Here is a 26,556-nt window from a genome sequence, read left to right as displayed (position 1 = left end):
ACAGAGACTTTAGTGCGAACACGTTATTGCCGCCACTCGGTCAACATTTTAACAGTGCAGCGACGTCGGCGTGATTGTCGCGCTTTTTGCCAGCTCACACGCGCCTCCCATAGGCATGTTCATGGGCGTATGTCCTCTTTCGGACAGGTTATTTGATTCCACCTACAGCATGAAAATTTCCACTTCGAAGGCAGCAAGGATGCGCACGTAGCACTCTCGTGTTGCTTGTATCGATTCTATCAAATATTGCAGATAAATATAAGAACAGGTGGTCACTAGGGCGCTCGCACCATGGTGGCTACGCGGCTGTGATTGGATACGTCGTGACCACGGTGACATTGAATGCGAGACATCGTAGCCGCGTGGTGATACCAATTTTATCTTTGCGTGCATGTGTGCATAGTATGAGGCCCGAGTTAACTCGTGACTGTGATAGTAGCAGTATGACTGTTAAGTGATTGATGCGGTGAACGCGAAGTGGCAGCTCCTTTACATATAAAATATTTTTGTGAGCTTACACTATTTGTGCAAAGCTGGATTCATAGAGAAGCTTGTGATAACCTAGCTTCTTGCAGCTTTTATTGTGAAAGCAATAATATGGACACTCTAAGCTAAATTTTGCAGCTGGCGTTGGCGTCAATGCTGACGTGGGCGTCGCTGTCACTCACCGTATATGTATACGTATCTATATATATGAAAACGCAAGAAAAAAATAATCCTTAAAAAACTTCTTCGCGGAGTTTCAAGCGGCAATTTATTTATATCTACCACTTACCGATGGTGACGGGCATCTCGGGGAGGGGGAGAATCACATTTTCAGCATTACCCACAATATGGCGCTTGAGTGCACGTTGCCACATTGTCACGTCACGGCGACGCATGCTTTCATCTCCCACACGCACTCTGCCCACGGAGAAGGGGTAGACGCTCACTCGCACGCCCTTATCTCGTGATGGGGAGAATCTTACGGCTTGGCTGACCTTGGATTTTTACCACAATGAGTCTGTTGTAGTTATCGGGTGCACAAAGGTCACTGCAGTCGTTGCACAGTCTCCTTTTGCGAAAAGAGCACGCTTTCCAGACACAGACAAGTAACGACTGAGACGCTTATCCGCGTTCATCTGTATTTGTGAGTACGTTTCATGTGTCATTTGTGCGTCGGAAAGATGGGGCACGCTTTGATCTGTTTGCCATTCGGCGCGTCACCTTCTATTTTGTTGCTATCACGTTCATTGCTTCGCTTTCGCAGCAAAGCTGTCACTTTTTAAAGATGGTCGCCTACCCCTGTGCGGGGTTGGCTTTGTTGTGAAGGCTACATCAGCTCTGTCTTAATTTTGATTGTACTAATTGACTGAGGCTTCACAACTATTACGCAGGGCTGCATTGTCTGCATTATTAATGCTTCAAAAATGCAAATATCTCAGGCATAATTAGCAAGACCAGCCATAATCAGTATAGAGCTAATAAACGTAATCCTGATTAGCAGACACCTATTCTCACCATATTAGTAAGCGCTAAACAACATGAATTCACTCAGCGTGCTCATGATGAACGTCGCGTCAATTTGCATAGTTAGCTCATCAACTAGCATGCTTTAGTTAGCCCGTTTCTAGCTTTACACGGCTTATCAACACAATCTTCCTTAAGATGTGGCGTATTTATCTCGGCCTTACCACGACTTGATGTTATTAGCTTGGTTATAGAATGTCCTGCCCTAACTAGCCAAGCACACCGTCCGGCCAAATAGCTAATTAGCCGGCCGCACGGGCTCGGGTAATACTGGGCGATGACAACAAAAACAACGCGCACCGGCCGTGTAGCGCGCTAGAATCTACAAGCTGACCATGATGATTAACACGTGACCTAGGGTTTTGCTGCGCTCGCAATGTGGTAAGACGCTCAGCCGGCACTGATCTCATAGGCTACCGTCGACGTGCTGATTATTCTAAAACAGACTTAGTGCAAGTATTAAAACCTTTAAAATAAATTTTAACACCCTGTGCGTCTAACAAATATCATCACAAAAAATGTCTGACACTTTTATTGCATGGGTGTACTTCTGCACTCAGTGGAAAGACGAACAGATGAAAGAAGATGCCCCTGGTTTGAAAACACCGCCCAGTTTAGTCGACCGTCCTTGACGCGATGACTGAATCAATCTTAACCAATTAAAATCAGCGTGCTGAGGGTTGGGTTTGACTTTTTCGTACTGTGCTCATTCAAAAGGGCTGTCGCCAGGCCTAGGGAATATCCCGAGTTTCGCGAAACTCGGCCGATCCTGCATAGCGCCCCGGGCGCGTTTGTCCTCGACTGCGCTATGCCGAGGCGAGAAGCAGCTTCAACGCTACAACTGTTTTTACAGCTGCGCTCTTCAGCAAGTGCGATCTCCTAATTTGGGTGGACATGCTTGCAGGGAAGCGCTGCGTGGTGAAATTTCTCGTGGTGGCCTTGTTTAATCCCGATAATGGCAAGAATACGTTCTGCCGCCGTGTTCCTAAGGTTGAACAGATGACAGCGTTTGTTCTACGCAGAGCAGCTCCGCTGTTACTTCGTGTGGAGATTTCGTAAGGCGGCAAACGTTGGCGTATCACGCCACGACAAGGGAGAAAGTTGAAATGCTCGCAGCATTCCGCGCACAAAAGTGCCTGACAAGTTGTAACTCTGTTTAAGCATGGCTGGCTCCCTCACGCACGCCAGAATAAATTAAGAAAGCGCTTTTTTATTTCAAGAAAGCCTGCATGCATGCAAACGCGCTTTTGTTCGCTCCCATTTCGTGTATATATTTTTAGACGGTTTTAACTAATGTTGCCCTATGCATGGCATGTTTACATTTAGGCTGTGCTGGAAAAGAGAGCCCGCGCTTTATTTTAATTAGCGAGGAGCAAACATGGGGTAGTGTGAGGCTTAGTATAAGCATATTTCAAATATACCGGGTGTTCAAAATTAAGCTTTATGATTTTTTTAAAATTAGGCGCTCGAAGGCACGTGAGAACCACTTGTGCAAATAAGTTAAGCGGCCAGGGGGACAGAAAGTTAGATGATAATTATCGCTGTCAGCAGCCCAATTAACTAAAATTTAATAATTAACTTTTTACTGGCTGCGGTAAGTTGGCATGTTTATATTGAAAAAATGTAGGCAGTGGTGTTTGTACACAGTTTCAGTTGGAAGATTTTTTCTAGCACGCCTGTGTTCCGAGATATCCGGCTCCAAAGTTTAATTGTCTTTCGCACGATTACGCATGCAAGAGGGTGAGGGTCCGCGCAAAGCTCCTCCCTAAAGTGACGCATCTGTTGCGTGTGGTGTTTAGTGTGTGAAGAGGGTGGAAGCGTAGGCATAGGTGATAGCAATTACCCTTGCCCTCTTCGGCCGGCGAAATCAAAATGTGACAGCGCGGTGCGCCATGAGCCTTACGCATGATCCTGATGAACGCGATAACAGGAGACCATTTTTCGCGACGTTTTTTCGTGACTTTAGATCACACTGAGACATCTTCTTGTGAACGCGTTAGCAGGACCGTCCTGCACTAGGGTGCCTCCGGTTAGAGCACAGCGTCTCTGCATTGAAGGTCTACCAAGGAAATCCACGTGGAGTCCTTTCGAGCTAATATGGCTGCTTCTGGCGTGAGGTATTCTACCAAAGTAAAAGTAGACGTGGTGCTTGCAATGGCTGAAATGAATGGCAACGCTTCGTTAGCAATGGAGCTTTACGCGTCTCGCCACCCACACCGTCCCCTTCCAACAAGGCCCACTTTCACAAACCTGTTTCGACGCTTCTGCACAACAGGCTCTGTCCACCTTCCGAGACGGACCAGGAAGGCAATCGTCGATGAAGACTTTGAAATCGACGTTGTCGCGTGCGTAACCTCGATGCCAGAGCTCAGCATCCGACAGATTGCCGATCAGTGCGGTCGCAGCATCGGAACAGTCACAAATGTTTTAAGAAAGCACAAGTTCCATCCATATCACGTTTACCTTCATCAGGACCTAAATGAGGCGGACTTTGAAAGGCGAGTTGACTTCTGCAATTGGGGCCTCATCAAAACTGATCAAGAAAATGACTTTTTGCACAGAATAATTTGGACTGATGAAGCTCGGTTTTGCCGAAATGGAAGTGTTAATCTTCACAACGCCCATTATTGGGCACAAGAAAACCCACACTGGCTGAGGCAGCACAAGCATCAAGTTCGCTGGAGTGTGAATGTGTGGTGCGGCATACTCGGGGACAGGATCATCGGACCTCACTTTTTTGAGGACAACTTGAACGGAAAGATGTACACAGAAGAAATATTAGGTGTTGTCATTGATGATCTTGTCTGCAGTCTTTCCCTGAATGACCTGCGCCAAGTATGGTTTCAGCACGATGGAGCACCACCACATTTTTCTACCAGGGCGAAGAACTGGTTGGACAGACGTTTTCCACAACAGTGGATTGGGCGCGCAGGAGCGATGTTTTGGCCACCAAGATCACCTGACCTTTCTCCGCTCGACTTTTTCCTTTGGGGCTACGTTAAAGATCGAGTTTACGTAACAGAGCCCAGCGATGTTAATGACATGAAGGACAGGATAACATCTGCCTGTGCGAGTATTCCTGCAGAAGTACTGCGCCGAGTCATCGAGTCGACGCGACAGCGGTTCATGCTTTGCGTTGCTGCCGAAGGCAGGCATTTTGAACACTTTTTGGGGCATTGACGTCTTGAGAGGTGAAGAGTTTCGATGAGATTTGTGCATGACCGAAATATGCTTATGTAGCAGCAGGAAATATGCGTTAGCAAGGATAAAACTGTTTCAGTTATTATTGGTGGAGTTGTTGCTCTTGTTTCAATAAAAGTTACAGTACTCGGACATCAGCAGTCACGCTATTCGCGTAGCCCAGGCAACGACCACGCATGCTTCTCTAGTGATTATTACGCACGCGCACTGGCATCCAGATTCTCCGCTCGCACCATTATCTCGGCATGGTATCTGCCACTATCGTTAGAGGCTCTGCAGTTGCGTGTTACGACACTGGTTGCAAGCGTTCTTCGATTTTTGATTTCGACGGCCGAAGAGGGCAAGGGTAATTGCTATCACCTATGCCTACGCTTCCACCCTCTTCACACACTAAACACCACACGCAACAGATGCGTCACTTTAGGGAGGAGCTTTGCGCGGACCCTCACCCTCTTGCATGCGTAATCGTGCGAAAGACAATTAAACTTTGGAGCCGGATATCTCGGAACACAGGCGTGCTAGAAAAAATCTTCCAACTGAAACTGTGTACAAACACCACTGCCTACATTTTTTCAATATAAACATGCCAACTTACCGCAGCCAGTAAAAAGTTAATTATTAAATTTTAGTTAATTGGGCTGCTGACAGCGATAATTATCATCTAACTTTCTGTCCCCCTGGCCGCTTAACTTATTTGCACAAGTGGTTCTCACGTGCCTTCGAGCGCCTAATTTTAAAAAAATCATAAAGCTTAATTTTGAACACCCGGTATATCCGCAAAAGGCAAGGTGCCTTGGCAATTAGTCCTAGATTTAAGGCCTACGCAGGTTCCTCTTCTTTATGATTTTCCTTTATTATGGCGTGAATTTTCCCAGTGTTAACATTATAGATGAATGCTCTACATGACTGTGTTTAACAGCGCTTTTAGCTGTGAGGTTAGGCTTTGCTTGGTTCAAAGGTCGAACAACCAACACGGAGCTTCAGATTTAGCGTCCTAATAAATCAAAAGAACGCTTAACCACGTCCTAAACCTCCCTTTCGCCTAATTGTTAACTAATTTGGGCTCTTTTGTATACACCTGGTGGTGTTGCATTGCGCTAAGACGATAAATTCAAAGCTACGTCATATTACGACATTCATGTGTGTCATACAGTTGCCGCATGTCACGTATTATTCGCAGGAAAACGGTGGGCGATCAGCACGAACCTGCTGCTGCTTCTCCTAGTGGCCACCGGTCTGGTATTTGTCCTGCTGCCTTTCATCGTGGTCATTGCACTCAGGTACCGCCGAAAGCCGGCTGAGCCCAGAGGTACGGACGCAGACCGTTCTTCACTTTGTGCCTTCTTCGATAGAGTGTCCAGTTGCTTGTAGCACGTACTTATTTTATTGATTCCTTTTTCAGCACCGGAAGAAAAACCTGTTGCGCAAGAGAAGCAGTAAGTATATTTTATTGTTAATAATGCTAGTTTCAACTACTCAAAATTGAGTGCGTGTGCTCATCTCTTTCGAAGACCTCATGTAACTGCACATAACAACCTTTCCCAAGCTAACCAGGAGGGGTTTACGTAACATATTCACTACGGATAAAAGTAATTGCCCCTGCACGTGAAAATCTATTACAGCCTTTTTATCAGGCCGCATCGTATCACTCTTGAGCTAGCCAGAGATGTGAAGGGAGTAGAAAACACAAAACGAAATTCTCGCTCGGTGAATTCCCCGGAATAGCTTTGCATCGTTCTAACATTGATTTCTTATTATCGCAATGAGAACGTGATTGTCGCATTCTTGTTGTTTGTGTTGTGAGCAAGCTTCTGACCACTAAAGGTCAAAACCACGGGCATCTTTAAGCAGCCTGGTAAATACTTTTTTGCTGAAGAATCATGATATCTAACGAATATGTATTGACCAACTAGGAGTACATTATAGAATATTGTTAATGACAATTTCAATGTTTGTTTTAACTATGATATGCTATTGAATACCATCCTGTTAAACTCTGCATTGGACCTGTCTGATATTTAACACTAGACCAGAAACTAGCATTCGCTGACTGTCAGCGCAGATAATTATAAACGTGTGTTTGTGGGAAGAACAATAAAGCAGTTCACTTCACAGCATTATAAAGGACCCTGCCTTATTCGCTTTTGGATACATAACATTGTGCCACAGAGATTCTCCGTTTCTAAAACGCTTATGCACTTATCACATTAAGCAAAACCGCAGGTTTGCTTTCATCACTCTGTATAAGGTGCAGCAAAATGCAAGAGCGACCACATTTCTTTAGGTCCGGCTCCAATATCATAAGAAACTATCATTCGCTTCTCGTTTAAAATTCACATTCTGTTTCTCTTGCATATAAATGGTGCATTCTTTGTTTTTTTCCTGTAATTTAGCCACTGGATCCAGCTCTCGCAGGGAGTGGAGCTCAGAAGCGAGCCTGGTATATTTCCCGAAGAAGCCTTTGTTACTGCGATGACGTGTGAGTAGAACTCGGACGTTTTGATGGGAAATAATATTGTATCCAATTTGGTATTCCAGTGGAGCAATAATGCGCTAACAATTGGCCTGAAACAAAATTTTATGGGGACGTTTGATTGTGCAATGCGTTACAAGATTGAGCCCACTCGCATTTGTGTACTTGAGTAGGAAGCCTACTCTGCTCTTTTATTTCACTACTGAAAAAAAAAAGCTGAACCTAGCTAATATACATACTCACATGCACTATACAAAAAAAAATATCTCAGTAGCAGTGAATGATTGTTCTACATTTTAAACATGGGACAAAGTGCGCATGCGGTTGAATTTGTTTGGAATAATAATTTTGCTGTTTGTAATCATGAAAAATTGAATCTGCCAAATGCTAAAGGGTTTCATCTGATTAGAGCAGTTCCTTAAACTTGCAATTATTATTCTCGTAGGCCACCACATGATTGCAATGAGCTCTTCTTTAGAAACGAAGCTTCTCAGTTGAGTCGGTATTTGTATTCAAAGGCATTTCTCACATATAGGAACGCGATGGGGTTCAAAAGCTAGTTTTGAAAAATGCTGGCTTCGGCATCGTTGGTTGTGAGCAAAAAATAAGTGTTGTCTGTGAGGGAAGATCGAAGTACATGCAAATAAAGAAATAAACAGGTCTTCTGTTCGAATGGGATTGTGAATTTGAACCGGCAAACCCTCGCTCTGTGACGCTATGTGTATAGCAACTCGGTCATCCCGCATACGTCCTCTGGCATAATAACTGTGAGCTATTTATAGTCACCATTTGGCGTTGCTGGTACGCATATCTTGGAGGTTTTTCACCAGCATGACAGAAAACCTGCAAGATAACTCAAAGAGCCTACGGTTGCACTTTCCTTGTTATGTCGTGCCGCAGGTTTGGATACAGTGGCCGGCACTCATCCGCACTTTGGTTTTCCTTTATAGCACTGCACGGGCCGATTTTTCCGGCTTGAACCTGGCCCGGCTCGAAAACATCTTCCTTCGGCCCGGGCCGAGCCCTGCCCGGTGTTTTTAAATACGACCCCAACCCGGCCCGGGCCCGAAACTCTTGGGCCCGGCCCAGCCCGGCCCGTTTCAGTCAGTTTTTCCTTCAACATAAACGAGGCACTGCGCACTCTTCGGTTATTGTGAAGATACTTGCCTTAGACAAGATGTTTTCTAGTGAATGTTGTGGAACCTCTTTCAGTGTCACGACGTTTCTCTGGTATACTCTGTGTACTTTCAGTTAATTAGGCCGGTAACACATTTGTGAAATAATTGCAGGGTAATATGACAATATAATTGTATTCCTAGTTATATGCCTTGTGTTAGCAGGGCTAATCATATAATCATAATTTTGCACTTCAAAAAACAGCTACAAAGTATACTACCTCCATGAAGTGGACATTTATAGTTTGAGTCAACATAAATTGCATGCAAGTGAGGGCTGTTGAGTGAATGTAACACGACTACTGCAAACGTAATTTATTCTACCATGCAATGAAAAATGAGCTTAACAGACAAACAATAAATAAAGCTATGTCATGTCGACTCCTCGTCTGTCTCCTACGTACACCATGTTTCCGAGCTCAAAACAAGAAGGTCATTTTCCCCACCCTTCAATCTTTCGAAGTGTTTTGTCTTCACGGGAAAATATAGCTGGAGCCTTTGTTCGCCCTTAGCGCAGTACCACCTACAACATGGCGTACATTCGAACAGCCCAAGAACAGATCCTCTGCTCTACTACCTCTTCTCGCCTCAGTCTGTGTCACGGGCAATTTTCTACATCCTCCACCCCAACAATTTCACTAGCCTTTCTTTTCCCGCAACCAGCATTTTACAGTCCGTATGATCTTTTCAAAACCCTATCCCGAACGAATAATGCACAGTTACAATCTTAACCTTATTTTCTTGAGTGTAGATAAGTCCTTACATATTGTGTCACAAAAGCTTCAACTTCATTTCACGACTATCTGCCTGGAGCGTTATTTCCTTATCGGGATATGAAAGTCTGCGCGATAAAAAGACGAGAAGCTTTTAGAGTTGCGTTAGCCTCAATGACATTTCAAATATGTGCACTGATCTAACTGGCTGACGTTTGATGATGAGTCACAATAAACCCTTTCACGGTAGAGTCTCCCCCCGCAGTAACAGACAGAACACTGTGAATACTGCTGACTTGAACCAGCTTGTATGGGGACATGCTGTCTTTTGGAAAGGAGGTGTAGCTAGTATTATTCTCGCTCATGCATCACAATTACTGCGCACTTGCTGAACATGTGTGTGTAGTACTAGTGACCAGAATAGTTCACATAGCTCACCAAGAACGCCATGAAGGCCACCATGACGGCGGCTTTGATGCATGTCACTCAAATTAAGGTGTAAATAGTGCTGATAATGCAGCAGTCATTCAGGCTAGTTGCCGTCTTTTGAAGTTGTCGCGTTGTCGAAGGGAGAGCTGACGCCAAGGGTGTATTTATCTTCAACGCCCTCTTCAAGTTGGTCATTGCAGGGTACATTTCTGCTCTGTTTGAAGAGGCGCCAAACACAACTGAGGTTCTCACCGTCCCTGTTTCGCAAATCACTTCTCGCATTTTACCAGTGGTGATATTCTCCGCATGTCGTTTCTCTTGTGTGGCCTCAAACTTTTTAGAAAAGGTTCTACTGTTTCTTTCTTTAAGGAAACGGCAACACTGCTATGGACCTTCACAGATTTTTTTCGCTAGCACAACTTTATTGCGAACTAAAAACCATAGTAAGAGCGCAACTAAACATCACGCACAAAAAGAAACAGACGAGACCATTTCGGAAATATGGCTTATAGTTGAAACCTATTATGTCGATGTCTTGCTTTGGAAATGTCTATCCTGCAATACCACTCGTATCGAGCTCCGAAATCTGTTGCGACGAGTAAGGGAAATCCTCCTCCTTATAGACATGTTTGCAGGACGCAGACATGACTGTTTGAATACGAGTACTGTCCACCTTGCTCTTCGATGGATGGTGTTGCTTGGAGCGTCCATTTAATTTTCGTGTTGATGGTGATTAACGCTGTGTTATCCGACAACCAACGGACTTACCTGTTATTTGTCATTGCTTTCCACAATCGGTCCAACCCAATCAGAAGACTTACTTCGGGTTCGCTGGTGACGCTTGGGAAAACAACTGCATCTGCAATGGCTTACCTTCTGCAATGATGACTTCATAAAGTTTATTTGTCTTTGAAAGTTCAATGATGTCACCGCAGATGAAAGAAACGATGAAAGCTTCTATCTGCATTAATTAGGCAGTATTCATAGAAATCGAAACAATCAAACTTTCAACCATTTGAAATAGCAAGTTGAGTCAAATGGCTCGAGTCTTACCACGAATAGTCTATACCAACTTTGAAATTTTAGATGGGTGGCGACTGGTAATCACCGCGGAGCGATGAAATATGGCTAATTTAGGTGACAAAACAAAAAGCGATACCCCAAACAGCACATTTGCATTCATATCGAAAACACCCAAAATGACAAGCTAATTGTTTTAGATCCTGTAAAACGTTAATTAAGTTAATTTGTTCAATTACTGTCGTCATTAATGTTTGTACAAATCTAAAGATGCCTTCTGCCGCAATAAAGGTAACGCAGCAAGTAGCGTGCAGATTCCTCTTTTCTGTAATTTTGAAATATTGTTTTGCACATTTTTTAAGCATCCTGTATATAAGACTCGGGCCTAATACGGGCCTGACGCAGGCCCGACCCGAGCCCGAAGCTTAGGGGCCGAAAGCCCGGCCCGCGCCCGGGCTTTCGGGCTGGCCAGTGTCCGTGCAGTGCTGTATTTTTCTTGCGGCATGGTTTACGTGTCGGCCGAGAAGCAAAGCGGGGCTAGTGCTTAGGAAGGCGATACGAAACTGGTTGGATTACGCAGTCACGTTCTACTCTTGAAAGCAAAGCTCAAACGTCCTCCAACTTTTTGCGTACTGCCAATAGTTAATTGTTTAAGTCCCAACACACATAACGCAATTTATTTTGCTATTGTTGATGTTCAATGCTGGACACTTCTCTATCTGGAATATTCCTAATGAATTCATGTAATGATTTTTGCTTTCAGGACTTTTGTTGTCCTCGAGTGAAAACCACAAGTTTTTGAATATATGAGCATTGGGTTTTTTTATTCCTCTTCTGTCTGACTTTTTCTTTCACTTTTTCCATTGTGTTATTGTTCACAGCCTTCAAAAGGGGAGGACCCACGGAAAGCTCAAGTCCAAGAGTGGACGCCCGTGCATCGGGACCCGCGCGAGACGTCTGCTAGGAGTCGACGTGGCCGCCAAGGAAGTCGACGCATGAGTCGCGCTTGCTCAAGAAAGCATTGCTGCACCGACGCGATCCGAGTCCTCGTGGCGAGGCTGCACTGCGACGAGCTCTCGAGAGCCTGAAAGAAATGAACAACGCTGCGAGCTCGTGCACTACGCGAAACAACGCCGTGCGTGTGTGAAAAACGCTGACACTAGTGCAGACACCGACCTTGTTTTTCCAATGACCGTGAGTCACTCCACACACACACACACAAACACATACGTTCCCATTTGTGATTGTACTAGGTGAGCTATGGTTGCCGTAATAACAGTACCAGCGTTTCATCTTTCATAAAATCGCCGGTGTTCGCTACAGACGTTTTGTATATAGTGTAAATATCTCTGGTACTGAGTCGATGCACACTGCCTCGATTTGAGTGACTGAGAGTTTCCTGAAAGACGTTAAAGTGTTGAAGACAGAAAGAAGTGCCCGGATAATTGAACATATGTGCGAAGATTAGTGCCGTGATAGCTGGTTGGCGTGAACTGGTCATCAAGAATAGTCTTCGGTGCGCCCCTTCATTTTCCTCTTGCCTTCCCCTGCAGACAATTATTCGTGATATCTGTAACTGTAGCACTCGCATTCTGTTTAATTGTTGTAGAAACCGCGAACACTATCCGAACTGCAAGGAACGTTTGCAGGCAGGATGAGGCTTGAGCTTCGTTTAGGTTAAATGGCCAGGGAGGAAATGCTTTCACAGTACATTTAGGGACGGGCTGCAATGGCCAGTCGCGGAGATGCAGTAAATGTGCTGGTGGCTTCAGAGCGCCGTGCGCGTAAATATGTGTGGCGCAATCGCAGCTACCGCACAGGAGGATGGCAGAGCGCACCATATGTCATCACCGCAATGAGTCGTCGTACGAGGCAATGCGCGCATACCGGGAAAATTACCTTGATAGGTATACGGCTATGGTGCATAGTCATCTCGTGCGTGCATGCACACTGTCACTGGACAACTCAACCTAATGCTTCAAGCAAGTGTTGGAGTTTATTATGTGTTGTGTCTTCTTGGGTGCACATTTGAGCAGCCGGTGTGCGGAGCCTGTCGTGCACAGTAGATGCCAGTTGAAGAAGTTAAATTTTGTGCAACGTTTGCTTTTGCACTGTATTGCAGGTATTACGAGAATGCTTCGGGAATATCGTTAAAAAAGCATTCCTGCAAGACTTTGATAACTATGACTATGTTGCGATCACTGATTGCGGGACAGTTTAATTTACTTAGCCAGCATCGTCAGGCCGAAAGTGCTTTCAAGGTAATCATCTTGTGGCCGTGTTGTCCAAGCATTTGTACATGTGAGTTCATAACAGTACTCACTTTCTCAAAGTAAGAATTTGTTCATAGCTCGTGTTTTCGCAGGCTGGCTTGTTTCGTTTTGTGACATTAGGAACTTCTTTTAATGTGATGGGTGCGATGGAATAGAAGTGGGAAATACTCTAGAACTATATAGCAGCGCCTGCGCCTCCGCAAAAGCAATGGGAAAAGGAAATACAACTGCGCAGAAGCTTCAAGAAAGTAAATGCAACCGCTCACACGCTTATTTGTGCTAGAGGAGAAGCTTGTGGGATTCGACGCTGTTGAACATGCACAGCCTAAATATGAAGCCTGACATTTATGTGGTCGTTTTCAGCTTTTTTTGTGCATGTCGGGCTGGATGTAATCATCACTTTGGGTTAAATTGGGAATAAAGAAGGGGCATTTGCAAAGTAAAATGAAACAGATGGGATGGACAAGAGGTTGGCCACAGTGCCCACCTCCCAGATTCTCAAAAAAGTGGGATGCATTTCAAGAAAGTTTACTGTGTTGACGTTCTCTTGCTGTCTAAGTTCAGGTTCTAACTCACAACAAAAAAGGTACATAAGAAAGCACGCCTAAGGAGGCTAATGTCACCACATGCAACGGTGTTCTCACGGTAATCTTCACAAATTTAGCTCTCTTCTCACCCAACTGATCCTCATTAGTGTTTGCCTGGGTAGTTTATTGTTTGCTCACGTGAAGAGACTATGTATTCTTCTTTTTGTAACCTTGTTTCACTTTCTATATTATTTATTTTCCGAAACCACGCGTGAAATTACTTTAACGTCACATGCCCACGAAAAGTTTGAGTCTCGTCTACCCACTCGGTATACAGTGTAGGAAAGTCACGTAAAACGGCCAGGTATGCCTGACTATAGTGCACCTGATTATGGTCACCGTGCTCCAAGGATAATACCTGCTTGTATGAAACAGCAGCCACTTAATTATTGCCGGTTATGGCACATCACGCCTATCCACCAACCTCGATCAATGCGTGTTACTTCCAATAGCATCTCACAACTCATTGAAAAAATAAATACCTAAATTTATTCGCAATGGCTTGCTTGGATGATTAGGTAATACTATGATTGAAGTCTCTAAGGAAATACTTCATTTATTAGGAACACCTTGATGTACAGCACCGTTGTTAGATATCCGCTGTACTTTACACTTCTAAAATCATCTCGCTTTGCGTCAATTTACGCTTTCAAAGACCCCTAAAAATATAAAGAACGAGTGTGTGTAGTCGTTCCTGGCTTTTTTCGTCTCTTCAGTACAATTCCTGATTCCAACAGGATGATCCAAAGAAAGTCGTTGAGGCAGAGAAAACACACGTTTGATTCGTGTGCTAGAGATGCGAGTTGTAAATTGTCTCCTACCTCAATTTTCAATAGAGTCACAAGCCCTCGCGACCATTTATCATTTGAAAAGCGTGCGCGGTCAAATGAGTTCAGTGCTTTTTTAACTGCACAATTGCATATAACAGCGTATCACTGGAAAACGCCAAATCCTGACAGGCTGAACACTTAGAACTTATTTTTCCCATTGAGGCGGTGTCTTTAGAAGGAAAAGCACTCTCTCCCGTCTTATAAGTTGGAAAGAATTAGGAGCCCTTTAAATTGGTCATTAAGACCTCAGCCGTGGAAGACAAAAATTGTTAGCTATACACAGCATATTTTAGTTTTATCATAGTGTCAGTTTACATTCAGTGTTTCGAGCGATTGCCAATTACTATGGAGAATTTTTCCTGCAATAATACTTTAAAAAATCAAAATATAGCCGAAAATGTGACCAAATATTGCGCTAATAAATTTTTTAGAGAGATCGTGCACGAAAAAAAAGTAAGGTGATGTTTGCCTTGGAAGAATTCTTCGTAGAAGCACAACATTTTTACTTGTCCAAGTATTTCGATTGGGAAGACGATAGTTATAGCGCGAGAACAGAAAGGTGACACAAAGACAAGAAGGACACGAAGGACATGAGGGCTCGTGTCCTTCGTGTCCTTCTTGTCTCTGTGTCGTCGTTCTGTTCTCGCGCTATAACTATACCATGTCATACCAACTAGCCCAAGCTGCCACACTTCTCGATTGGGAAGTTTTCTTGGTGGACGCATGAACGCGGTCACATGAGCTTCATCTGCACGTGATGGCTGCTCCGTGGTGCAGATTTCTGGATTGCTTGACTGAATTGGGGGGCCTGTTGCATTCATTACCCTAGTGGTTTACAGATTTACAGACTCATAAATTGGCTTAAAGAAAAAACCCAGTGAATATATCACCTCTAGTAGGGTAACGGTGGAGCTTCGGATGCTTTAGCATATCAGAAAAAGGACGGAACTCGTCTTGTTTTGGTCATGACAATGCTATGAATGGTGCCTGCAGTATTTCTCAAAAATGCCGGGGAAGGCCAATTGGACAAAAGCACATCGTACGGTGCTCTGCTCTCATTTCAGCAGCACATTTGTCGTCATAGACATTTCTTCCAACTATGCGCTCTTATACAGGGTTGTAGTGGGTTGTACTGCACAAACGTACTTCACCCGCAGAGTACGCAGCACAGGCTGCGTTACGCGATGAAACAAATTAAGACAACATGCTGCGTCAGATGGTTTGGAGCAGATAGTGATGAAATGTATTTCGAGAATTCTTTCGGTCTCATGTCATTTGGCATCGACGCACTGGTGTTTGCAGTGCACTGATCGCACCATAGTCCCGTCGTAAATGTGTTTTTGATGTTCACAGACTGCAATACATACTCTGCGGTACGCATTTCGACCATAAAGACAGCGTGTAGTATGCGACCTGGTGCCATGATGGGTTGTATGCAACACGCCACACGCTGTTTCTCCTTTATTGCGCCGAATGGGGGAAGTCATAAAACTCCTTGTTTGAATAAAGATACCCTTGTATGTCGCACGCTTAGCTTATAATAATCTTACTCTCGATTTATTTTATATAAACATACCTTGTTTACGAGTCTCCAAGTAATCCGTACTAAAACAGCCATTCAAACGCGAGATACCAGGAGCGTGTGGCTGCCGCTATTGTTTACGCGACCGTTGGACGTTAAAGACGCCCTTCGACACTATTTTAATATGAATTTTTATTGGTTCTTCTGGTGCTGTGGAATGCGCCGATATCGTTGCGCAAATGTCAACGCCGAAATCGACGTTGTTATAATTTTAATTCACGGGACGAACTACCCTGATATCAAACTACAGCGTCACACATCGGTTATTTTTGTTATGGAAAGTGACGTCATGTCATGTGACGTGACGACAAGGACCGTTCGCTTTTTATTGGCTTGACGGGACAATTGATTGATTGATATGTGGGGTTTAACGTCCCAAAACCACCATTTGATTATGAGAGACGCCGTAGTAGAGGGCTCCGGAAATTTCAACCACCTGGGGTTCTTTGACGTGCACCCAAATCTGAGCACACGGGCCTACAACAATTCCGCCTCCATCGGAAATGCAGCCGCCGCAGCCGGGATTCGAACCCGCGACCTCCGGGTCAGCAGCCGAGTACCTTAGCCACTAGACCACCGCGGCGGGGCAAAGCTTGACGGGACAAATAGCGTGCAATATTTATATGGTGGTAGTTAGGCTATACGACTGAATGTTAGAAACAGCGTTGCCTTAAACGGCGATGGTTGCCAAGGATAGGTAGCATTTGGCAGTTCTAAATGTGTGGCTTTTTTGTGCTGCCATTCTTCGCTGTTATTTCTGAGCGACATGATCTCTGGAAGATGAAACACGCGTGAAGCTCGCGTTTATCCCAAAAAAACTGGCGCACACTCTTTGAAGTGTACAACTAAAGTGTCTTCATTACAACACATTGTAGCCTAAATACAGGCTTATACTCTGAAATATCTAGTGGTAGAGATATACTTGTTTTTTAAAGCAAATGTTTCGGAGAAAATTTTGCAGCATCCCTTGAATATTTTAATGCTTCAGCAACAGCTACACCTACACACAAAAATACTAAAATAAGAATGGAAGGGTATGCTATGCCCTCTTTCTATAATGCGTGACTTGACGATCGAAAGTGCAGCCATATACGGCTCTTTGAGAAAAAATTATTTTCAGGCAAAGCAGAAATAATTTGTAACAAAGCAATTATTTATCACGTCAACGTTGATGAAATCAAATTTCGAAGCGTCAAAAAAGTTACTCTAATGTTTTGAGTACCTTTAGGCTATCAATGAATGCTGATACAAAATTTAGTCTAGCTACCAATGACATTCTCTAAGAATGCTCTACACAACAAAATGAAGCATCCACGACACAGGGGAAGTGCAAGTGTAGTGATATGTTAGCAAGATTTGCATCACTGGTAAAATGAGGCCTGTTGTCCACAGGATACACTAAATAACTAAAAAAAAATCTAATCGTGTTGTTATGTGCCATGCCCTGCTTTTTTATTTTTTGATATCAGTGAGTTACATCGTGAAGTAACTTCAGTTCCCTAAATTTAGCTCTAACAAAATCTAAAATCTAGCCGATTCACCGCGGTTTTTCTGCATAGCTTACCGATCAAAAATAACTTCCGCAAATGTGCGCGTATTTATCTCATAATTTATTAGTATTACGGAGTAAGCCACACATGGCATCTCAGTGAACGTTCACGCATGTTGCTTTTTAGTGTTTGCAGGTGTACCGATTGTTACTACGCTGAACGATGAGCCTAAAGCTTATCTTGAATAGAGGTATCGAGCATTTCCCGTATGTGTCATTCGTTAAACGCTGCCACTGACTCGACTTAGCCTCCTTATACCGGGCGGTTTCTGCGTTGTTGCTTTGTAACCGAGCATTCATTGGCATCTGTATTGCGATTGCACACTTCCGTGCGACTTGGAGTGTGCGTGCTCTCCTCTCTCTCTCTCTCCCTTAATAACTCCCTCATCCCTGTCCCCAGTGTGGGTAGCATACCAGCCGTTCTATACTGATTAACATCGTTGCCTTTCCTTTCCCTCCTGTTCCCGTATGTTCATGTTGCCCGAAATTTAACCACTGTCACTGTAATTGAGTGCCACTACTCTTTCTAACATCCAAGCACACAGAGCACAGTCGTGCTTTTTCGAGTCTGAAGCACCTTTTCGTTCGTACTTTTTGATTGTGTTCAAACATCATGAGCATGTTTAAGACTCACGTTCGTGTTTGCCTGTTCGCTGTTGTGCTTATTGTTGTGAGCAAGGAATGTATGTTGAATGCGAGTGAAGATGAAAAACTGTGAAGCACAGTAAATGTTGTTCAGGGTCTTAAGAGAACCAGCTTAGCACGGCATTTGTTTGTTCCCTTGCCGAGAAAACCGTAAGCCAGCTGCTCTGCGTTGCCCGAATTACGGGCTTGCTTCCAGATTTTCTTTTGCTAGGTTGCTCATTGTTGTGGCCAGTGATCACATCTTTACTTGCCATAAAAAGTGTTTTAAGATCCCACTTGCCACAATTTCGTTATTTTATTTTTCTACATGAGAAAAACTGAAACTCCGTCCTTGCATGAACTTTCCTATGGCCTATGTACAATGTGAACAAACAAAGAATCAAAACAAAAACGTTAATCTTTTATCCAAAACACTCACGTTCTTATCTCAGTACAGCGGTGGCATGGCAGCAGCAAAAGTTGGTTGTTTATTTTCTTAATAAATGGTTTGAGCAAAAGCGAGTGTCAATTTTGTTTGTTGCTGCAAGCGAAGAGTCACAGATAAAACAATCGCATAGTCGACGCTCTGAATGAAATTTGAACGAAAGGAAAAAGTAAAACACAATGCAGAAAAAATGTTCGTTTCCCAATAGTGCAGTTTAGAATGAGTTCAGTTGGAGGGGAAAAATTGATTTTACTAATGGGCCACACGATATTCCAGCTACGTATTTAGTAATATCATTGATCTCATTAACTTTGTTCAATTATTTCTCATGCATATTGCTGTACAGTACTACCCAGAGATACATAACACGTAGAGTTGCGCGCACAAAACGAATATTCAATGCTATTTTGGTAACAACCATTGGCACAGAAAATGACTAATGAATTCTGTATGGTGATCAAAAAAGTGCAATTAAAGAGAACCGCAAACAATTAAAGCTCTAATGCTCATATGTAAAATGCTAGATATATTTAAACTTGCTATTTTGACAACTTTTATCGTCTGCAAAAACTTCGGCAGTTGAAACACAGGAGACATGGTAGTTGCAAGATACTCAAAATTATCGCAGCTCGTGTGCCTGACAGCCTACATTGATCCTGTATGCCGAAGTCGACCGAACGATGACTGCAAATAATTGAGAGAGTTTGAAATTATATATATTTTTGGTGTGTATTACATTGAATATTCGGTTGTGTCCCAAGTTATCTGAACTTTTAATTTATTACACGAATCTTTCTTTTTCATTGGTTCAAGATCAATACATTTAGGTTCGTTACATTTTCGCGTATAGGTGATATACAGTTTATGGATCAGGTATACAGCTGCGTGAGGCCGTGTGGATAAAGGTTGTACACGACGTGTTCGCTTCTCTGGAAGGGGTTCGTGAAACCTACAAAACTATCTAGTTTCTTCGTAAATGTAACAAGGTGAATAGCAATATCTATAAAGACCATCCCCACCGAGAGCTGGCCACAGCGTCAGCTATATCTCACAATGTTCAAAGTCTAGAGAGATTATGTCCCGCAATGCTCTCGGACGGGAAAGGCCCATATGATATTGCATTGCAGAAAGCAGTCCTGTATGCCTTGGTGAACTGTAGATAGAGAAAATATATCTATCGATGTATTTACAGCTATTTGAATGCACAGACTTTATTGTTCAGATTGAAAATTGAAGAAAAACACATTATTGTACTCGTCACGGTATACCTCGAGGTGGAGTCCTGAGCACCAATATATATTTAAGCTCGTGCTCGTCGACCTTGTTGACGTTCTTCCGTCGTCTATGCATCAGTGCATTTAGGCAGATGACATATTAATCTGGGCATCGACGGGGAAGCATCAACATGTACAAGCCAAGCTTCAAAGCGCACCTACAACTTTAGTCAAACCACCTCAAAGGTTGTGCTCACTGGTGTGAGCGTAAGATAATTACAACATTCACTGCCATTTAAATCAATTGACGCACCATCAGCTAAGAGAAGACACACCAATTCCAGGAAGTAATAATAGATCACGACTTGATCTGGAAACCTCATATCATCGGCATTGAAAGGAAACTCACTATGATCACCCACGTCCTAAGATTTTCTGCAGGAAAATTGTGGGATACATCTGTTCAAGCGATCTTCAACTGTCACACTAAAAAAAAATTGAGTACTTATGGAGTGTTCTTGATACACAACAATAATTGTAATCTACTTCGAGTACTTTCTTCGAGCTATCACAGCGGTTTCCCTAGTTCATGGCCGCGAATGGCGCGTGGGTTATCAGTATGACATAGAATTCCCTACAGGAAAGCGGCCAGCGCCAGGTATTCAAGAAAGGTAATGCGAGTAAGTCAGACGACGATCATTGTTATGTAGCAAGACTACTGTCCGAATACTCTACTTTTTCTTAGAGTTTAATAATTCATATGCGAGGTTTAGCGTCCCAAAACCACCATATGAATATAAAAGACGCCGTAGTGAAGGCCTCGGGGAATTTCGACCACCTGGGGTTCTTTACCGTGCACCCAAATCTGAGCACACGGGCCTACAATATTCCCGCCTCCATCGGGAATGCACCCGCCGCAGCCGGGATTCGATACCGCGACCTGCGGGTCAGCAGCCGAGTACCTTAGTCACTAGACCACCACGGTGGGGCTTCTCAGAGTGTGTATGCTGTACTTTGCCTCGGGGTGATATGGGGCAGAAAAAATTGCCCGCAGCTTCCCTCGGGGGAACACTGAGGAGGATGCGGACCATATAATTGGTTAACGGGGTGTTAAAGTGCGACTTACTTGGGTCGATGGCTAAATTGGTTAACGTGGTTGTGAAATGGGGTGTTAAATTGCGACTTACTTGGGTCGATGGCTAAATTGGTTAACGTGGTTGTAGGAGAGGGTGTTAAATGAGTGAACACGTACACACGTATGCGAAAGGGCGGCGCTGGTCGAAGGGACGTCGATCATTGTGTTTGTGGATTCGTTGGAATTCATTTCACCGCGACCTTGGACGTCGACGCGCCGTACAAACCAACCGACGAGCGGCAACTGAGCGAGCGAGCGCCGACCTTGAGTATATATACAGCACGACGGCGCATGCACTGTCAGCTGTTGAATGTTCTCGAAGCGCGACGCCACATGCGCGTCCACTGGAGAATCAGGAGAATTGTAGATGTCGAACGCGGTGTGTAGAGGAAGAAGGGTGCACAGATGGTGGAGGAGTGAAGCGCGCGCGGTGTGTAGAGGAGGAAGGGATGCACAGATGGTGGAAGAGTGGGCGACGGCGCGACGGCGCATGCGCGCGCGTCAGCTGTCGAATGTTCGAGAAGCGGTGCGGACGGCGCACTACAAGGCGCGAGTATAAGATGCTCCGCATCTAAAACGTAAATGAAACTGTGCGATTGCCATGAACGACGACAAGAAAGAGCGCACGCATTAGCGGCGAAGGCACGCGTGCCAGCTATCGAAGCCGTTCTCGGCTGAACGTCCGATGGAGAACTCGTGGATATTCTTGGGGTGCTGTTCTGTCCCTGCCTTCATCGACTGAAGTACGTCTCTAAATGGTGTCGGGCATTTGGGGTTCCCAGATATTTGAGAGATTGCCTAAAACAACATCATAGTGGGGCTGATCCAAACACAGGGCTTTTACCTCACCGCTAAAGTACGGTGTCTGTACCTTAGCTGCAGGTACATTTTCACCAGACCCTTCGGTGAGTACAACGTGCCTTGGTCGGGAACCAAGTCTCGTCGTATAATTATAATATTGCTTTCGGCGTCTCTGAGCACCTTGACTGTCGCACTGAAGACTTGTCCTTCGATGACTGGCATGTCCTTTCACAGTTCAGCGATTTCCGCTCTTGTGTACACTTTTTCCGCAAAGAGGGCACTTGGTCACTTTTTACGCTTGGCGGCCACGTTCATGAGGTTGATGGCCCATGCGGTTAGACAGTGTAAACTTCAAGTTCTGTTTCTTTGAAGCTTCTGAAATAATCTTGCATTGCTTCGCTTTTTCATGTACGTTTTCAAGATTCGTGAGGTTCTGCGCTTCAAGGTAGCAGTCAGTAGCGTCAGCGAGCTCCTGAAGTAACTGGCATTCTCGTTTTTTTAGGAATACGATCAGCTTCGTATGGCAACACTGAAAAAACTGTTCAGCGATCTTGTCTTCTCGGAGGTTGTCGAATATGCGGAGCTCATGGGCCGCGTATATTCAGTGGTCTAAGTACCCTGATAGTCTTGTAGCCAACTGTCTTCCCGTTTCTCCGTCCTCTGGTCATGCTTTTCGGGCTTTCTCCCGATGGCCCTGCGCGATAGACCAGAACCTTTGCAACAATGCCCTTTTCACTTTGTCATACTCCATTGAACCAACGACAGTCATGCGTTCGATCACTGCCAGTGCTTCACCCCTTAAGCACATTCTAACTGCAAGGGCCACTTTCATCCTTGGCCATTCCTGCCCTGTTGCCAGACGCTCGAACCTCTGCAAATATGTGTGCAGGTCATCGCGTCGCTAATTCAATAACGGCAGCAGTTTTTGTCGGTTCACAAACAAAAAGGCGTAATTCATGAGTAGCATAGGCTCAGGGTTTGTTGCTGCACTTGCACTTGTTCCCTCCTGAAGCTTTACGTTCAACTTAAGAAATTTCTGAGTTTTCTCATCTGCTTCTTTGCTTGCTTTTCTTTCTGCAGTGCGTTCACCTCTTAGTGTTGCCTGCTCACTCTCAATCCACTTTTTCAGCTTCGTGCCTGAGAGACCTAGCTGTATGCCAACAATGGCTAAAATATCAATATCTATTACGGGACCTACTAGTGTGAGGGTGCACTCGGGGTACAATATTTTCCTTCAATGCTTTTAGCAGCGGTATTTTGGCAGGCTCATCAGATTGTGATCTAATATTGTTTTTTTGTCAACCCTGCATCACACTTGGTTTCATGCCTACAGTTAGTTGTGATTGGCAGCATCCGAAGGACAAACGTACGCATCCTCCAGACGATTCGAGCCTAAGCACTGCGAACATACTTTGGGCTTCTGAGATGCACGTCTTCAGCAGCGACTGTTTTCTTCGAGCGTGATTACCCAATCACAACGTATATTCAAGTAGATCATTTAGGAATGCTCATAAGACATACCACCCAGGTTCCATTACACCACCTCATTTCACTTGACTCTTCTAGGCCACACTCTACATTTAAGAGTAAGAGTGTTTCGCATAGCACAGTGTTTCCCTCGGACTTCACACACGTGGCAAGACAACCGTTACTGCTGCGCTGTCTACATCAACTGAAAGCGCTGATCACCGTTCTCGTATTACAAAAGAAAAAAAATAGCAATCATATTTGGCTTAACATCAAGCCACATTAGTACTCATGGGCAAAAAACACAAATAATGTCACCACATTTACACGAATGGTTAAGTTTTTTTGTAAGCTTCATAGAGGCAGTGGTCATTTCTGCTAGTTTCGTCAGCATGAAATTCAAAACATCGCATTGGCACCATCGAGGGATGCGTAACAAGTCTTCATTCATGATTCTCTGGAGTTTCGTAGTGTGATAACCATCACAGTCATGATCAAACTTCGCGGACATAATAAGGCAACTCTAATTTACTGTCGCAATATCGTCACGAACCAAATAAACAATTATTTGTCGCTGAAATTGGACTTCTTAATCACCACGCTATATACAAAAAGCACATCATAGCATGCGATAGAATACCGGGTCATTTAGGTACCTACGGAATTAGCTCTGCAGATTAAGCCCAGGGATCTGCTTATGATGCTCTGCATTGTGTAGCTATACCTTTGCTCAGAACGAATACAGCTACAAGGCTTCGTTTACTCTATGTGAACTGACTTTCGCATAGTGGAACTCGACAGAACTTACCAATGCCCGTCTTCTCAGCTTACACCTGAATCTACAGCTACGTGTTTCTTTGGGAGTAACTATAGCTAAGGAAAAAAAGTGGAACTTCAAGGGCCGGTTTGCTTTGCTTGACACAACATACTAATGAAAACTAACAGACAGTATTGTCAGGTGCCAGGAAAAGTAGGGGTTCTAATTAAAAGTAATTGTAATGTAAATGTGAATAAATAAAAGTGGACGAAAAGAAAACTTCTCATGGGCAGGATCCGAACCTGAGACCTTCGAAAAATTCGTACGATGCTCTATCACTGAGGTACGATGGCGATCAAGCCTCCGTTCAATTTATATGGTACATATGTGAATTTAAACGCAGGAGCTTCAGTTAGTGCTACGTGTCGCCATTGCGGCATGTATGAAACACTCTTTTTGCCTGTTATCAAGTCACGTAATACGTAATCTCATTGCGAGATGGCAGCTGACTAATAATCCCTCTTATAATACATCAAGGCATCAAGTCTTGTAGAACAAGGCCCTCGCTGTGAATGAAGTGTAAATTTAAAAGCTCGTTTTTTTTGTTAGACAAAATATATTATTAAAAACTAGACTACACAGGTTCATGCAGGTCTTTGAGATCCTTGAAAACCCTTAAATATGAAAAGTTTGTTTTGAAGGCCTTGAAAGTGCTGCAATTTTCGCAAATCCTTAAAAATTCATGAATATACTTTTTTAATGAGCATTATCGCACATTTCCCAGTGCGTAATTTGTGATGCCATAAATGTAGCAGGCGGCATGTGTAATGTGCCCACCACACTAGAATTTAGAACATCAGTATCTTCTGAATTTAACCAACATCGCGCATTTCTGTAAACTCAGAAAAAGCAGGAAGATGAGAAACACAAGAAGTGTTGCACTGAGGAGGAGGTCTAAACGCGCACAAAAACGAAACGAAACCAGAGGTGGCTGTTAAAGAATTAACAGCTAAAGCAGACACACATGCAAAAAAGGCAAAGACAATTAGTGACTTGACGTGCATCCTCAAGTCAAACAGTCGTAAGAAGACCACCAAGACCAAGAAGCGAGAAACTACGATTCAAAGTTGTCTAGGAATAAAATGTAATTGCAGCATTGTTTTTGACGTGTACTCTAGTCATGGTACCTTTCTTCGAAGAATTCTAGTTATTTCAAGACTTCATTCTCCCCTAAACATGTGGTAAATGGGTTTCTAACCGACAATGTCTGCCCTGAAAAATCGCACAGGTAGCCTTGAAAGTGCTTAAAAACCCTTCAATTTTTGTCATGTAAATGAGCATGAACCCTGCGTTCATAATCACTCTGCACAATTTAGGAGATGCTGAAAGGGTTTTCGGGCCTAGGGTGTGGCCTCACTGGCGACTACTTGCCGGGAATGCACTTCCTCACCAAAGAAGGATTAGCCACCCTGGTGCAGTACTTGGCCACTCCCTCCCATGACTACAGCAATCAACCCTTGGCCCTCAGTCCCTAGTGGATGCGAATCTGAACTTGGCTGCGTTCAACGTTAACACTATGTAGTGATGTTAGTCTAGCTGTCATTTTCGAGGAATTAGAGGTATTTCAATGAGATATTGTAGGGTTCAACGAAATTTGGGGGACTTGTGAGGCCTATACAGTGCTAAAGAACGTACACGTTCTATACTATCCTCGATTAGTTGACAGAAAAGAACTAGGAGTGGAGTTTTTATGCACAAAAATATCACTGGCAACATAGAGGAATACTATATGGCATCAGTGAGAGAATGGCAAGTATCATAATCAAGTTTAGCAAACTGTACAAGATGAAGGTGGTAAAGGCCTACGCGTCTACATCGAACCATGATAATCATTTGGCTGAACACTTCTAGTAAAACGCAGAGACAGCTATGTATAAAGGCATAGTACATTACTATGATGGGCGACTTTAATGCAAAATTAGATAAGAAACGGGCCGAATACCATGCAGTAGTAGAAAATCGCATCAGGTCTAGAAATGCCAGAGAAGGGTTATTAGTAGAACCTGTAGAGCATTTAAATTTACGGATATCTAATACCTTTTTTAAAAAATGGGCTAACCAGAAGTGGACGTTGCGATGTCCTAATGGAGAAAAAAATGAACTAGACTTCATCCAGTGCGTATGCCCAGGAATTTTACAGGATTTAGAAGTAGTTTGCAAAATCCGATTCAGTGACCCTAGAATGGTAAGAGCTCGTATTAACCTAAAGTTAAAAAATCAAAGACATAAACTTATACGCAAGAAGCCAATTATTAAGCTAGCAGAGGAAGAGGATTTCAGAGTTTCACTTTAGAAAACATTTGAGGCTTTAAATGAGGTAACAGACGTAAGCAATGACACAATAAAGCATAATCTGTCTAGTAACATCCAAGAATGCCACTGGTGCGGATAAGGTAACAACGACCCTGCTAAATGACAGTGTAGAAATTGTGTCAGAAAAGCTGGGCACTTTATATACGACGTGTATTTTGAGAGGAAGGATTCCAGAAACTTGGCAAAATGACAACAGCATTTTAATGTATAAGAAAAGAGGTGTCAAGGACTTCAAAAATTAGAGGCCGATCAGCTTACTTTCTGTTTTCCACAATATATTTAGAAAAGTAATAGTTAATAAAATAGGGTGACATCAGAGTTCAATCAACCAAAGGACCAAGCCAGGATTTCGTACAGGCGACTCCACAATTGACCATATTCATAGTATCAATCAGGTAA

At 43.7% G+C, this 26,556-nt stretch overlaps 1 protein-coding gene and 1 non-coding gene across 2 annotated transcripts in view; one reads left to right on the top strand and one right to left on the bottom strand.

Annotated features, from left to right (window-relative positions):
* The window catches only part of LOC119176883 (synaptogenesis protein syg-2), a 150,607-nt gene extending 136,729 nt beyond the window's left edge, over positions 1-13,878 (top strand). The window contains exons 8-11 of the mRNA XM_075876457.1: positions 5,891-6,019; positions 6,113-6,146; positions 7,104-7,189; positions 11,402-13,878. Of these exons, the coding sequence (XP_075732572.1) occupies positions 5,891-6,019; positions 6,113-6,146; positions 7,104-7,189; positions 11,402-11,484 (332 nt within the window). The 3' untranslated portion in view covers positions 11,485-13,878. The remainder of the gene's footprint in view (positions 1-5,890; positions 6,020-6,112; positions 6,147-7,103; positions 7,190-11,401) is intronic.
* Positions 13,879-16,302: 2,424 nt separating this feature from the next.
* TRNAS-GCU (transfer RNA serine (anticodon GCU)) lies at positions 16,303-16,375 on the bottom strand. The gene has a single exon. It is a non-coding gene; the product is annotated as a tRNA-Ser (tRNA).
* Between the last annotated feature and the right edge of the window lie 10,181 nt (positions 16,376-26,556).

This window comes from Rhipicephalus microplus, chromosome X (assembly GCF_043290135.1).
Source record: "Rhipicephalus microplus isolate Deutch F79 chromosome X, USDA_Rmic, whole genome shotgun sequence".
Taxonomy (NCBI): Eukaryota; Metazoa; Arthropoda; class Arachnida; order Ixodida; family Ixodidae; genus Rhipicephalus; species Rhipicephalus microplus.
Note: the sequence above shows the minus strand (reverse complement) of the source record. Positions and strands in the feature narration are given on the sequence as shown.